This window comes from Cornus florida, unplaced genomic scaffold (genome assembly GCF_030987335.1).
Source record: "Cornus florida cultivar Cherokee Brave unplaced genomic scaffold, ASM3098733v1 CherokeeBrave_3.0.0_Hap2_Chr01, whole genome shotgun sequence".
Classification (NCBI taxonomy): Eukaryota; Viridiplantae; Streptophyta; class Magnoliopsida; order Cornales; family Cornaceae; genus Cornus; species Cornus florida.
In genome coordinates this window covers 73,056,772-73,072,484 of record NW_026775571.1, presented here as the reverse complement: position 1 = coordinate 73,072,484, position 15,713 = coordinate 73,056,772, and the positions used below count along the sequence as shown (strand labels likewise).

Here is a 15,713-nt window from a genome sequence, read left to right as displayed (position 1 = left end):
ACCTGTTGCGACAGAAGTCTTATACTTTTGGTATATTCTGAGAGGGTCAAGAATGATGTGGAGCACAGATTAGGTAAACTTATCAAGACACTTTGATCTGATCGAGGATATGAGTATTTCTTGGGATAGTGCAAAGACTATATGGTCAATGAGGGTGTTGTGTACCAGTTTTTCGCAATTGACGCTAAATGCATTTAGGTGTCAAATAGGATTAACAGAATTCCACTTAACATGGTTAGATCTATGATCAGTTATGCCACATTATCTCTTTCATTTAAGAGTTTAGCGTTAATGACATCGATGCGCATTATGAACTGCATTCCATCTTAGTCTGTCTCAAGGATACCGTTGAGCTGTGTTTTTGACTAAATCTTAGTTTGAATCACATGCACATATGGGGTAGTCTTCCACATGTGCGCTTGATATGGACAAGTAAGTTAGAAACAGATCATACGCATGATAGATTTGATAGCTACTCTAAAGGTCACTAGGACGGATTATTTTATGATCTCAATGATAAAAGTTGATTGTTTACACTCACTGTTTATCTATAGGAGAATCATATTATGAATCATATACCTAGTAGCATAGTGTTAGAGAATATGGTATGAGTACCAGATGTACCACATATGAACACACTTATTATAATAGAGATTGAGAATAATATATGAATTCCCTATTGATGCGTTAGCATCATCTAGTACACAGATTCCTGCATCGGTACATTGATGTAGTGGGAAGATTATCATCCAATCCAATAGAATCATGTTTTTAGGTGAGACCATTATGGACATCCCTGTTAAACATGAGTTGGACCCAGTAAGCTACACGGAAGCGTGAACCGATATGGATACAGATCGTTTTGGCGAGTTACTATGAAATCAGAGTTAGAATCTATGTATTCTAATAAGATCTGGGATCTTGTAGAACTTTCTAGTAGGGTGATACCTATGGAAGGCAAGTTAATTTACAAAAAGACACCAGAAGATTTCTTAGTGAATAAATCATGAGTGTACAAGGGAATGTCATTATTTTTCTAATTCTATATATATTGATGACATCCTACTCATTTAGGATGATGTGGAAGTTTTGTCATCAATAAAAATGTAGTTGTTTAATTACTTTTAAATGAAGGATCTTCAAGATATAAGCTATATTCCTAGGATCAAGCTTTGGCAAGATCAGGTTAAAAGGAAAATAGGCTTATCTTAATAATCCTACATTAATAAAGTTTTAACCAGGTTTGGTATGCATAACTCAAAGAATGAGTTCTTGCTTTATTAATATGGATTGCTCTCTCTAGTAAGTAGTTTTCCAAGACTAGCAGAGGAGATTGAGTAAATGAGACTGGAACTATATGCTTTGGCATATGGAAGTCTCATATATGCCATGGTCTATACCAAATAGGACATCCGCTACATAGTAGGGATAGTCAAAAGATATCAATCTAATCCTGGACTTGATAACTAGTCTGTTGTGAAAAATATCATTAAGTATCTAAGGAGGACCAAGGATATCATACTCATTTATGGATGTGATGTTATGGTCCTAGTCAGGTATGCTAGTTCTGATTTTCAATCAGAAGTAGATACTATAAGGTTCATGACTTAGTGTATGTTCACTTAATGGAAGGGAAATCAGTTGGTAGATTGTTAAGCAGATTTCAACTGCTGACTCAAACCTGCAGGTGGAATATATTGCAGCCTTAAAGGCGGCAAATGAAGCCTATTAATTTAATCTCACTAATTTGGAGGTTGTGGAGTATACTAGCCTGCCTATTGAGCTATGTTGTGACAATAGTGCAAAAGTAGTCCAAACCAATGTCCCAAGGTTCTATAGAGGAACAAGATACACTGAGAGGAAGTATCATGTTCTACATGATATTGTCTGGCAAGAAAATGTACTTGTAGCTAGAACATTGCATTGGAACACAACTTTGTTGATCCATTATCAAAGGTGTCATTGATCAATAATTTTGATCATCATCTGGATAACATTGGAGTTAGGTGCAATTTGAATTAACTATGAGGGCAAGTGGGAGCTGTTGGGATTTATATGCCCTGGCATAGCAAATTCCTGTTTGGATTAAAGTGACATATGTTCCTGACGTTTCTGAAATATTTATGTTTTATACAATTGGTGAATTCAATGTATTATTTTTCGATTCATTATAGAATTGATAGTGTCCATTTGATTACAAGAGATATTTATATATATGTATATGATGACAATCAATGCATGATATATAAATAGTAATCATAAATGGTTCATAGTCGGTAATTATAGATGGACTCATAATTAATTAAAATTTGAACTGGATCCGCGTTAGGTTGAGATATATTGCGAGAGCCGTCGTATACAATTGCTCCCTATCACCGTCATGGCATTTGACTCTTAAGTATGAGAAAATTATAGACTCTTTTATTAATTAATAATTACTTTGATTTGTTCGGCGGATTCTTCGGGATCCTTAGACCGACACTTTGGGTAGTTTTGTAATTAATAATTAGAGAGTTATATTTTCAATATTTGCATCATTGCTACTTGTATTTATTTTGTATTGATTATGGTTGATCACAAAGTAAATTCGAAGGTCTTGTATGTTTTTAGACAAAATAATTTATTATATATTTATTTATTTAAATTATTATTTTTGTCAAACAAATGTTTTATTGTGATCGAGTCAGAAATAATCAAAGGTACCAAAATAAATATATTAATTAAGTAGTCGGATTGATGGCTTTATTTATCTAATAACTAATTATGCATAGAGGGGTCAAAGCGCAATATTGACTTAGTGGTTATTTATTATTTAATTAGAGTTCAATTAATTTCTTTTAGTGGAGTAGAAATTAATTTATGAATTAATTGAATTGGGTCCATGGACCGGACCAATTATTAATTCATTGTAGCAAATAAAATAATAGGCCCAATGGATTCTCACTCATAGCCCAACTTGATATTGGAATCATATTAGATTTGAGACATATGAATTAGAGATTGAGAAGGATTTGTTGTTTCCTTTATTTTTTTTGTTGCCTATAAATATACATGATCTATGTATATTTTGGGGGTGATTTTTTATGAGAAGGAAAAAGGAATAAATTTTCTCTCTCTAGAAAATTAGGGTTAGTGTTCGCATCTAATGGAGGCTCCCACAAGCCTTATTTTCCAAGGTCATTCATGTAGGCTTATGAGTGATTCCTAAAGGCAAAACAATTATCAAGAAGATGGAGATCCAAGGAGAAAGCGTCTTACTAAGAGATCTACAATAAGTGAGAACATTCACTTTAAAGGAAAGAATTAAAGGTTTACTCAGACCTTTAATGTAAGTATTCAATATGTTAATTGAATGATACATCATATTTTATTTTTGTATAAAACTTGTCTCTATGTGATGAATCAAGATCTATGTATTAAAATCCCTCGAAAAGTTTTTAAAACTTGCACGTTTCCCAACATATAGAACTACTTGAATTGGATGAATCAGTGGCATACATTGTTGCAGATGAAGATGATAACAAGACAGCTCTTCATGTAGCAGCGAGCCAAGGTAGTGTAGGTGTCATGAAAAAAATATTATCACGCTGTCCAGATTGTTGGGAAATGATCAACACTAGAGGCGAGAATGTCCTTCACAATACAGTGGAGCATGACGAGGAGGAGACGGTCAAATTTATCTTAGAGAAACGGTTTGGCAAAAAGCTTAAAAATCAGAAAGACACTGATGGAAACACACCTCTTCGCATTGCTGCTAATCTTTCCAACTTCATGACGCATTGGAAGCTTTGATCCAACAAACCTCGTCACACCGTCACACCTCCAGAGTCCACGGTAAGGATGCATACTTATCTACCTTGTCTATTGTGAAATATTTTTGCTTACATGCTATATATACAGTAAAAAGAACTTCACAGGAATTTTTGATCATGTTATTAAAAAAGATAATGTTCCTAATTTTGTGGGTTATAGCTCTCTTATCATTCAGACATCATAAAGTAGAGAATGCTAGTATTTAAATACATTTATCAACTTTTTATTCATGAAAATTACTGTTGAATTGGTATTTACTATTATGTAAAAATTTGATCTGGTATATAAAGAAAAAATAAAAATACAAAATAGAGCGAGCCGGCTCAGGCAATTGTCTGACTTTCCAACCATATATGGTCTAGTGCACCCAGTAGCTAATGCATGATAGTCAAACGTGTCAATGGATTAGATTTTAATACAAGTGACGATTATCCAAATATAAATTGAAAAAAAAAAAATTCGATAATGATTCGAATCCGACAATCCGTTACCTTAACAAATCGGATATAAATTATGAGTAATCCGATCCGAACCTGATCTAATTAAAATTAACCATATGCTAGGTTTGTCTCTTCAAGAACTACAAGTATTTAACTACAAAAAATGACACATGGAGTTTGTATTATTAAACATATATATATACTCTCTCACACACATGGAGGCATTGCCCCCAAATTCTGGCATTGAATATCACTGCTATATTTAAACTGATGATCAAAAAACAAAAATGCAGCATTTCCGAAACAAATTTAAAATAGACAAAAAAGACGAAGCATTGATAGAAGGAGAAATCATGAAACAAAAATGCAGCATTTCCATTATTGCTGTATTACTCCTCTTAATTTCATTCACTTATACTTAAAATTATGATGAGGACGAGCGTATAAAGCGCCAAGTCTGGGCTTTTTGGCTCATTACGGCAGCCATGGGAGCAATGGTGGTTGCATTCATGACTGGTTTTTATGCTACAATGGAACCTTCATTAAGAGTGTAGTGGAACTGTATTCACTGCTTCGGCAATATGAACCCCCAAGATGTAGTGGAAATGTATTTGCTGCTTCTGCAATATGTACCCCCAAAATGGTTTTATTGAATATATGACTGTCTTTCTCACACACACACACAAGCATATGGAAGCATTGCCACCAAATTTTGGCATTAAATATTATTCTTCTCATCTCCTAGGAAAAAAAATATATATGTGTAGTTCAAAATATCACTAAAAAACTGGTTTGATTTGTAAATATGAAAATAGTTCTCAATAATTAAAAAAACAAAAAATTATTTTTTTATAAATGAATTTTCGAAAAACAATTTTCAAAAAATTGAACCAACCAAAATTTTTTCTGTTTTTAATTTTTTTAAAACATCATAAACTATTCTCAGAATTACAAATGAGTAAAGCCCTAATTATCTCATACTACCGTTAGCAATAGCCATTATAAAAAATACAAATACATTGTTTTTTTTTCATTGTATATAATTGTTCATCAGTTTTTAATGTGGGATGATGTTAAAGATAAATGTTGCCAACCTACCTTAACCAACAAAACAAAAACCCCAAACCCCATAAAGAAAGGGAAGTTTGAACTTCGATGTTACAACATTTGAATTCCTATGCTTTTCAACTAAAAAAAATATAGAAATGGCGATCCTTTCCGCACACAACAATAATGTGAGAGCTTACAATAGAAAACCATCAACAAAATCCAATAATCCATCAACTGTAAATACACACCCCCAATCGCCTTTATCTGATGAATCAAAATCAAAATCAAAATCAAAATCCCTAATAAGAAAATCCCAATATATCAAAAGGATTGAATACTCATCACTGACGACTGAGGAGCCATGAGACACTATAACGCCAGTGCCTCAAAGTCATATAACCAGGGAAGCTGTATATATACCAAACACGGACATGATTTTATTCAATTATGAAGAAGAGTCAAAACATTTAGCACCCAAAAGATGTACTAGTAAGAAGAAACTACACAACATTTAGAAACTATCTACACCACGGACAAACCAACTAGAACCATAACAAGCAGAAGCACAAACCAATAACTTAAATGCTGGGATTTCAGAAATCACCACCACGGAGACGAAGGACGAGGTGAAGGGTTGACTCCTTCTGGATGTTGTAATCAGCAAGAGTGCGCCCATCCTCAAGCTGCTTACCAGCAAAGATCAATCTCTGCTGATCCGGTGGAATCCCCTCCTTGTCCTGAATCTTAGCCTTGACATTATCAATTGTGTCCGAACTTTCCACCTCCAATGTGATGGTCTTCCCAGTTAGTGTCTTCACAAATATTTGCATTCCTCCCCTGAGCCTCAGCACCAAATGCAGCGTAGACTCCTTCTGGATGTTGTAGTCTGCGAGAGTCCTTCCATCCTCGAGCTGCTTACCGGCAAAGATCAATCTCTGTTGGTCCGGAGGAATGCCCTCCTTATCTTGGATTTTGGCCTTCACGTTATCAATGGTGTCCGAGCTCTCCACTTCCAAAGTAATCGTCTTTCCAGTTAGAGTCTTCACGAAGATCTGCATCCCACCACGAAGCCTCAGAACCAAATGGAGAGTGGACTCCTTCTGTATGTTGTAATCAGCGAGAGTCCGACCATCCTCTAGCTGTTTTCCGGCGAAAATCAAACGCTGTTGATCGGGAGGGATCCCTTCCTTGTCTTGGATCTTAGCTTTCACGTTGTCAATTGTGTCAGAGCTTTCGACCTCGAGCGTGATGGTCTTGCCAGTTAGGGTTTTGACGAAAATCTGCATTCCACCTCGGAGACGGAGCACAAGGTGTAAAGTGGACTCCTTCTGGATGTTGTAATCGGCGAGAGTCCGGCCGTCCTCAAGCTGTTTTCCGGCGAAGATCAACCGCTGCTGATCGGGAGGAATTCCTTCCTTGTCTTGGATCTTAGCTTTCACGTTGTCGATGGTGTCGGAACTCTCAACCTCGAGAGTGATGGTCTTGCCAGTTAGGGTCTTGACGAAGATCTGCATACCTCCTCGAAGCCTGAGAACGAGATGGAGAGTCGACTCCTTCTGGATGTTGTAATCGGCGAGGGTCCGGCCGTCCTCGAGCTGTTTTCCGGCAAAAATTAATCGCTGCTGATCCGGAGGAATTCCTTCCTTGTCTTGGATTTTGGCTTTCACGTTATCGATCGTGTCGGAGCTTTCGACTTCGAGCGTGATTGTCTTGCCAGTTAGGGTTTTGACAAAGATCTGCATCTGGAATTATAAAAAAATAAATAACTAAATAAATCGATTATACAACAGATCTGTAACAAAAACTGGTAATAAACACAGCAGATGTTGAATTTAATTGAAGAATTGAAAATAAAAAACAAGAATTGAACAAATTCTCTACCTTGAGAGGAGAGAGAGAGAGAGAGAGAGGTCGTTTGCTTTTGAACAAGAGAGAAAAAGTTATCGAATTGAACGATAGAGCAATGCGAAGAATGAAGACGAACGTATTCGCTTTGTGTATTTATAGATGAGAATATGAGATAGATACAGGACTCCGAGTAGGGGGCACCTCCGGAAATAAAGAGAAATTATCGGTCAACTTAACTAGAATTATCTGGAAGCTTCTGACAATTCTCTTGTTAATGAATGATACTTTTCTTTTTATTGAAAATTTGGACTATTTTAGTTTAAAAAAAAAAAAAAAAAAAAAACCAACCATTTTAGTAGGAATCGCAAAATGGGTTAGGAATCATCAACCCGTTCATATTTCATGGTTATGGGTGAATCATTTTGATTTGGGGATCAAGATGAATTGGGTAATTTTTAACCACTTAATTTGAAGGTCAACATAGATTAAATATGGTTAACCATATTCAACCCATATTTCACCCATCACATAATAAATAAACAACACACATATATTTTATATTGCACTCAATTTATTTCTCTCTCACAATCCTCTCTTTGTGAATTTGTCTATTATCAATCCCCTCTCTCTCTAAGTTTCTCTCTTTAGAAACTTTTTTAAAAAAAATAATTAAAAAGTTTCGAAAAAAAATAATTAAAAAATAAAAAATAATTAAATTTTTTTAAAAAAATAATTAAAATAATTAAATTTTTTATAAAAAATAAAAAATAATTTTAAAAATTTCAAAAAAAAAAAAATTAATTAAAAAAAAAAAAAAATATTTCGTCTAAACAAACGGATTCAGATTTCACGGGCCATTATTTAGAACCATAAATTCATCTAGAGAGAGAAAGTGAGATTGTAAAATTTGGAATGAGTGAAGGAAACAATACATATATAATTTTATAATCTGTTAGAGCCCAATTTGTGATGGACTCATGGGAATCGGATTTGAAGGCGCATGTCGTGATCGTGGGAATGTAGGGAGGTGGTTGTGTTTTCCTATGCTATATATATATATACACACACATGCAATTCATATACACATATACATATATATACCAAATATATGTAGAGAGAGAAAGTCATGAGAGCTGAGAGGTGGTTGTGTTTTCCTATGCTATATATACATTTACACATGCAATACATATACACATATACATATATATGGGATATAGAGAGAGAGGGATATAATGATGATAGCATTGGGGTTGCAAAAGATTAATAATCATGTTAATATTTAATAAAAAATAATTAAAAATAATAATTAATGAGTTCATGGGTCATAACGGGTTGGTCCTGTCCATATTCAACTCGTTTTAAACGGATTAAATTTGAGTCTGGACCTATATTGACCCGATCATTTTCAACCCGATCCAAACCCGACCCAACCCGCCCATTTACCACCCTTACATTTTAGTTAGAGTATCTAAGTCAAAAATTACTTGATAATTAAATTGTATCAAATAATTTAAGAAAATTACTTGCTTTACAGTATAAGTCTTCACTCCTTTCTAACATGTGTATATTCATAATTATCGTTTACTATTACAATAAAATAAAATTAGACTATAAATATATATAAGTCTGTTTAATTTCAAACGGGATGTTATATATATATATATTCTAAACTATCTCAATTATCTGTTATAATTATCCTTTTATAGCTCATGCTGTATCAATAAGCAAGTTAATTTTGTTTTTTACTCTTATATATAGTTGTGACATTGCTTATTAAATGTATTAAAATAATCTTTATAGCATGTGTTAACGAGTTATTAATAATATTAACAGATGATAATTAAGAATAGTTTGTGAACGGTTATTGGGGTTTTATTTTGCAAGGCTCAATCTCCAGCTTGGCATGTGAGAGAGTGTGGGCTACTCAGGCCTATTTTGACATTGGATTTGACCATTTAGGTCCGCCCACTTAGCCGATCTGTTGGGTCCATTCTTGGTTCCAACTGTTATTAAATATTATGCTATTTATTTCTTTTAATGTAACTTATTTTTGAAGGAAATAGTAAGAATATTTCAAAAATTATAGAAATTTTCAGAATATTATATTTTATCATATATGACCTGTTTGTGTTGGATTATTTAGGTTTGGATGATTTTTTGCTAGTTTTACTAAATTTAAACCTGAAAAGTATTATTTTTTTAGACAATAATACTTTATTTAGAATTTTTTTTTTTTTTTTTTTTCATATCTTCTCAGAGAAATTGTGATCTCATTGAAGAGGGAATAGTAAAACTTAAAAGATAGCCGTGTAACATAGAAAAATATAGAATTAAATGTGATTAGAATTTAAAACAAGTACAACATTAGTAATACATTTATGAAGAAAATAACTAGTACCAAATTCCAAAGATCCTGTTCATGAGAAAAAAAAATAAAAAAAAAATGAAAGAAGTCAAACCCGAACCTAGAACCAAAGTCCCAATGCAAAAACGGAACGGAACAAACATTTCAACTTCCATTGGTTAACGAGGCCTCAAGTGTAAAATTACCGTTACACCTCGACCATCCTTTATTTTGCTTTCCATTTAAGGACATTTGATGAACAAGTGAAAGGAGATTAGAACATAACTTACCAATAACGCATCAAACATTAGTAAGAGATAGAAAAGAAATGGGCAAGAAAGTACCAAGAGAAACTTTAAATTCCTTGGTTTGGTATTTAAGTTTGGTTCTCAAATAAGTTGAAAAGCATTTTGAAAATTTAATATATGTGGTAATTCCTTTTTTTTTTCCATATATATAATAATAATAATTATTATTATTATACAGTGACCTTAAATGTTATAATTTTTAAAATTATCTCTTATTTTTTCTTTATTTTCTATTTTACTCTTTAAATTTCTTAAATTTTCTTAAAAGAAAAAGTTAATTTTTTCTTTCTCCATTGAATTTCTCTAACCTTGTTTTTTATTCAAATTCTACTTCTTAAAATTCTTCTTTTTAACGAACATATAAAGTTCAATTTATAATAATAAGTAATTGACAAAAGAAGGAAGGAAAAGAAAATAAATTCAGCTCTCAAACGCGCACCCTTAAACACCCCATTTAACCTCTTAAAAAAAGATTTGAAATTTGAAATTAAAGACCCAAACAACTCTCAAGGAAATGCCCTCAATGCAGCCTCGAATAACCATTTAAAGTCCCATGGGTACGGATCCGAATATGCTCCAGTGCACCTCTCATTGGAGTGGATTCTGAGCAGATCCAAGGATTGTGATAAAACCACCTCAGTTCATTTGTCACATCATTATCTAGTGAGCATCCAGTCAACACCCAGTCAGCATTTACACAAAAAAGTTACTGACTATCTTCATTTACCACATGTAAGAATACTCATTACACTTATACACTATACAAATACATTATACAAAATCAGAATACATAATTTACAATTACATTTACTATTTTTTTGTTAAAAATTATCTTCAATTTTTTCCTTTGGTAAAATTACAAAACCTTATCTCTCTCCTCTGCTTTCGTCTTGGTCGCCTCAGACACTGAACACACAGATGGGTGATCTATAGCAAGGAATTATTTAAGCACACAAATGGGTGATCGAAAAATGCAAGAGTGAAAAACACAAAGCCGCCTTCTTCCTCCTCCTCTTCATAGCTTCTATACACGATACCCCTCCTCTCTCTAATCTAATCTCGTCTATATTTTACCCTAAAACAAAAACTTCTATGTATATATTTATATAATTACATCTATATAAATCAATCTCCTACCAATTGTATCTGTTTATATATATTTTGTAAGGGAAGGTGAACCACTGAAGATGGAGAACTGAGACTCACTTCTATTTCTAAGAATGAGACTTGATTTGGGTGAAAAATTTATTCTGATCTGAAATCATTCAGTTTCAGAGAGAGAGAGTTTTAGAAAGAGAGAGACGATGGGAGTATCTGGGTAGAAACCCAAATGCTTTCCGGTAGGTCGATCGTGCTTTAGAAAGAAGCATCATTGCAAGCAAAGAAGAGTGATCAAAACCCAATCTTTATCTCGTAAGCTCAACAAGGCCGATTCATCAGCTCAAATCGATCCTTCTTTTTCCAATCCCACTTTTCAAGGTTCCGATCTCTTACCCTTTTCATTTCTTTGCATAATTTTGGAGGCTAGATGGGTGAGGGTTTGGTATGGATCTAGAGATGGAGATGGGTTTGTGTGGAAATGAGAGAGAGGGATGGTAATGGTGGAGAGGCTAGATGGGTGAGGGTTTGGTATGGATCTAGAGATGGAGATGGGTTTGTGTGGAAATGGGAGAGAGGGATGGTAATGGTTGAAGACGTTGATGAAGAGAGGAGAGATCGTAGAGAGATAAAACAGAGGAAATGGGTGAGGGTTGTTTGGTTGGGGGAATTTTAACTTGAAAATGAAATACAAAAAGGGAAAGGCTACAGAATGGGCGTACAGAAAGGGTATAGTATGTATAGAAATGGTATAAGTAAAACTACATCAGCTGAGGATCCCGGACCGGTTCAAGTGAGATGCGAATGGAGACGATTTTTCTCCCATGGGTACTGCCCAAACAGCCCCAAAAGTGATCCCTCAAAAGCTGCCCCAAACAGCCCCTTTATTATTACCCACACACATGCACCAAATCACTCCTTTAAAACCCCTTTTTATTGTGTCCATGAATGAAAGGCACCAAAACTACACACACAACATAAAGAAAAAAAAAAATGAAAAACAGACAAACAAAGCACCAAAATGGACCGGTCCGTCTTACACAGACCATTGCCAACACTAGACAAGTTGTGCAAATTCCCACTCCAAAGCATTTAGAGGTTCATTTCCAACCACTAAAAGCATGAGTGAAAGTTCTAGAAGGCAGTAAGGTTCCTAAGAAGAACCTATATAAACTACAATACTTTCTTAATCAGATCACTAATCGTAATCAGATCACTAATCGCTAATGTTGATCCAATAACAAATTCACACAATCCTCATGACCCAATATAACACACACCTCGTCACCAATTTAAGCGTCACAACCTCATTAGCTTTACACACCTTTGCAGACCATGAGAACAAAATACAAGTACCACAAATTTTTGCAGGCAAGGCTGAAAATCATGCGAGGACCTTAGAGTACACATATGATGGTACTCATACCATTTCTTCCTCGTAAACAAGGAAGCAAAAAAAAAATGAAAGCATCATAAATTTTGGTTACATCAAAGTCTTCTAAATAAAGATGAGTAACCTATGGTCAAGTTACATCAAGAAAAAATCATAATCATCAAAATATCGTGTCATGAGTAAGTGTCGCCAGTGACGTGTCTCTTGCCTGCAAAATTGCAGGGTGAGCAAGTATGCCAGTAAAGCATGGGAGGTAACTTAACCTCCATTCCACAAATTTAATAAGCTAAAAGTCATGCTAGGAACGTTAATATCTAGCATTTAAGTAGGATATGCAATATCAAGTCATAACTAACAATTTTCACAAGTTGTAATTTAAGCATCAAATTCAACAACTTATAAAGGAATGGTACCTGAAATCAAACCACCAGGATTTATTGTACTCACACATGCCCAAATACATGCCGAAGCTCCATGCCGTAAGTTGTGGTTCCCAGGCTACTAACCTACAACTGATAAACTGCTTGGCCCTGATAAACTGCTTGGCCCAGTGTGAGGATTCTAACCCGAGAACTCCGTTCCAACTTACTTCTACCCGAGACAATCCCGAAAAGCACAAGTAATTCCACAAAGTAGCACATACCGTAATTACCGCATTTTATAATACTTCACAAGTGTACTTAATAAATGCATTTAAACACCCATCATATGCTCTTTATCATGCTACTAAATTGCATGCAAATTTAGGTCAACACCTACCATCATTCATTCATTTCAACAATTCAAGAATATTTCTCAAGCATTTTGACAAACACTATGTGCGCAATGGAAATATCTTGGCATAAGGATATCACATGAAGCAAAAACACATCATTGATAGCTCATAAAAGTCACTTCCCTCTATACATAATATACTAAATTAAGAGAGACAAACAATCCATCATGTATAACCTACCACATGAAATTCGTATTTATCAATTTTATTTCAAGCATGATAACACGATTAGCTTTCCACCCACACATATGCAACATATAAACCATACACACATCAAAACTATTTCTTCACCACAATGTAAAAAGAGCTCACAATTTATCATGAAGAACATGTCAATTCATCTATAAGGTGGAGTTCATCAAATGTACTATACAAACACAACAAATTTAGCATACTAATCCTACCAATTAAACAATTAAAGATAAATTAAAAAAATTCATAAAAAAAAAAATTTAATAAGTCAAAATGATAATATATAAAGAAAAATAAGTATCAAAAAATTTTGGACCTTGAGGCTCTCACACTTGCGCTGCCCCTCCCTGTGACTTAGGTACGAAGTCGACTTGACCTATGAGGTCACAGGTCCGACCCAAAGAAGAGAATGTTGACGGTACGCAAGCCAGCCTTGCAGACTACCAACGGAGACCAGGGAAATTTAGAAAGTTGGTTTGTGTTTCACAAAATATCAGCACTGCAATCTGTTGGTCAATGGACCAATTATTTATTAGGTCCATTCTGAGAAGTGCATGTCGTACCAATTGATATCAGCATTAGGATGTAGTCTCGAAGAATTGAGGAAGTTGAGCAGGCAGACTACATAAAAATCTGACCTTGGAACCTTCTTATAGCACTATTTGAACAAAGAGGCTGTTCAAATTTTACCCGCTATAAGAAGCAATAGCCTCAAAATTTCAAATGCAACTAAAAGAATTCAGTTCAACCCTAAGACTTAAAGATTAAAATCATATATTGGAACCTAGGTTCATGAATTCTTTCTCCAAGCACACATCCCTATTTGAAAGGGATATTTGGAATTGCAGTCAGACCTGTAAATAGATTCAACATAGGTTCCATGTTGAATTTGAATAAGAATTTTATATTCACACTATGTGCTTTAATAAATATAAATATTCAAATATCCTCCAAAAATATTCCAATTTGAATTCATAACAAAACCCAAAAAAATACTGTAGAAAACAGAACACACATGGGAAGGTGTATATAAACCAAACACGACATGATTTTATTCAATTATGAAAGAAGAAACTACAGAACAATTAGAAACTATTACTCGATATTGAAACCACATATTTCAGTGTCTTCACAAAACAACTAGAACCACTACAAGCAGAACCACAAGCCAATAACTAAAATGCAGGGATTTCAGAAATCACCACCACGGAGACGAAGGACAAGGTGCAGGGTCGACTCCTTCTGGATGTTGTAATCAGCAAGAGTGCGCCCATCCTCGAGCTGTTTTCCAGCAAAGATCAATCTCTGCTGATCCGGTGGAATACCCTCCTTGTCCTGAATCTTAGCCTTGACATTATCAATTGTATCCGAACTTTCCACCTCCAATGTGATGGTCTTCCCAGTCAATGTCTTAACAAATATCTGCATTCCTCCCCTAAGCCTCAACACCAAATGCAGCGTAGACTCCTTCTGAATGTTGTAGTCCGCAAGAGTCCTCCCGTCCTCGAGCTGCTTACCAGCAAAGATCAATCTCTGTTGGTCCGGAGGAATGCCCTCCTTGTCTTGGATTTTGGCCTTCACGTTATCAATGGTGTCCGAGCTCTCCACTTCCAAAGTAATTGTCTTTCCAGTGAGAGTCTTTACAAAGATCTGCATCCCACCGCGAAGCCTCAGAACCAAATGGAGGGTGGACTCCTTCTGTATGTTGTAATCGGCCAGAGTCCGACCATCCTCGAGCTGCTTTCCGGCGAAAATCAAACGCTGTTGATCAGGAGGGATCCCTTCCTTATCTTGGATCTTAGCTTTCACATTGTCAATTGTGTCGGAGCTTTCAACCTCGAGCGTGATGGTCTTGCCGGTTAGGGTTTTGACGAAAATCTGCATACCTCCGCGAAGCCTGAGAACCAGATGGAGAGTCGACTCCTTCTGGATATTGTAATCGGCGAGAGTCCGGCCGTCCTCAAGCTGTTTGCCGGCGAAAATCAGCCGCTGCTGATCCGGAGGAATTCCCTCCTTGTCTTGGATCTTGGCTTTCACGTTATCGATCGTGTCGGAGCTCTCGACCTCGAGCGTGATGGTCTTGCCAGTTAGGGTTTTGACGAAGATCTGCATACCTCCGCGAAGCCTGAGAACGAGATGGAGAGTCGACTCCTTCTGGATGTTGTAATCAGCGAGAGTCCGGCCGTCCTCGAGCTGTTTGCCGGCGAAGATCAATCTCTGTTGGTCCGGAGGAATTCCTTCCTTGTCTTGAATCTTAGCTTTCACGTTGTCGATTGTATCAGAGCTTTCGACCTCGAGAGTGATGGTCTTGCCGGTTAGGGTTTTGACAAAGATCTGCATCTGGAGTTATAAAAAAAATAAATAACTAAATAAATCGATTATACAACAGATCTGTAACAAAAACAAAACAGATGTTGAACTGCAATGGAAGAAAAACAAGAGTTGATCTCTA

The 15,713-nt window shown here is 35.3% G+C and overlaps 1 protein-coding gene across 3 annotated transcripts in view; it reads right to left on the bottom strand.

Annotated features, from left to right (window-relative positions):
• Positions 1 to 5,718: 5,718 nt before the first annotated feature.
• LOC132300617 (polyubiquitin 4) overlaps positions 5,719 to 15,713 on the bottom strand; it is a 32,115-nt gene continuing 22,120 nt past the window's right edge. Inside the window, exons 2-4 of one of the 3 annotated variants that reach the window (XM_059797807.1) lie at positions 14,464 to 15,601; positions 13,048 to 13,049; positions 5,719 to 7,045 (exon numbers count right to left, since the gene is read on the bottom strand). In XM_059797807.1, coding sequence (XP_059653790.1) covers positions 5,897 to 7,045; positions 13,048 to 13,049; positions 14,464 to 15,601 — 2,289 coding nt within the window. In that variant the 3' untranslated portion in view covers positions 5,719 to 5,896. Of the gene's footprint in view, positions 7,046 to 7,184; positions 7,306 to 13,047; positions 13,050 to 14,463; positions 15,602 to 15,713 lie in introns of those variants that run through there. The other 2 variants (XM_059797792.1, XM_059797799.1) reach the window with 2 other exon arrangements.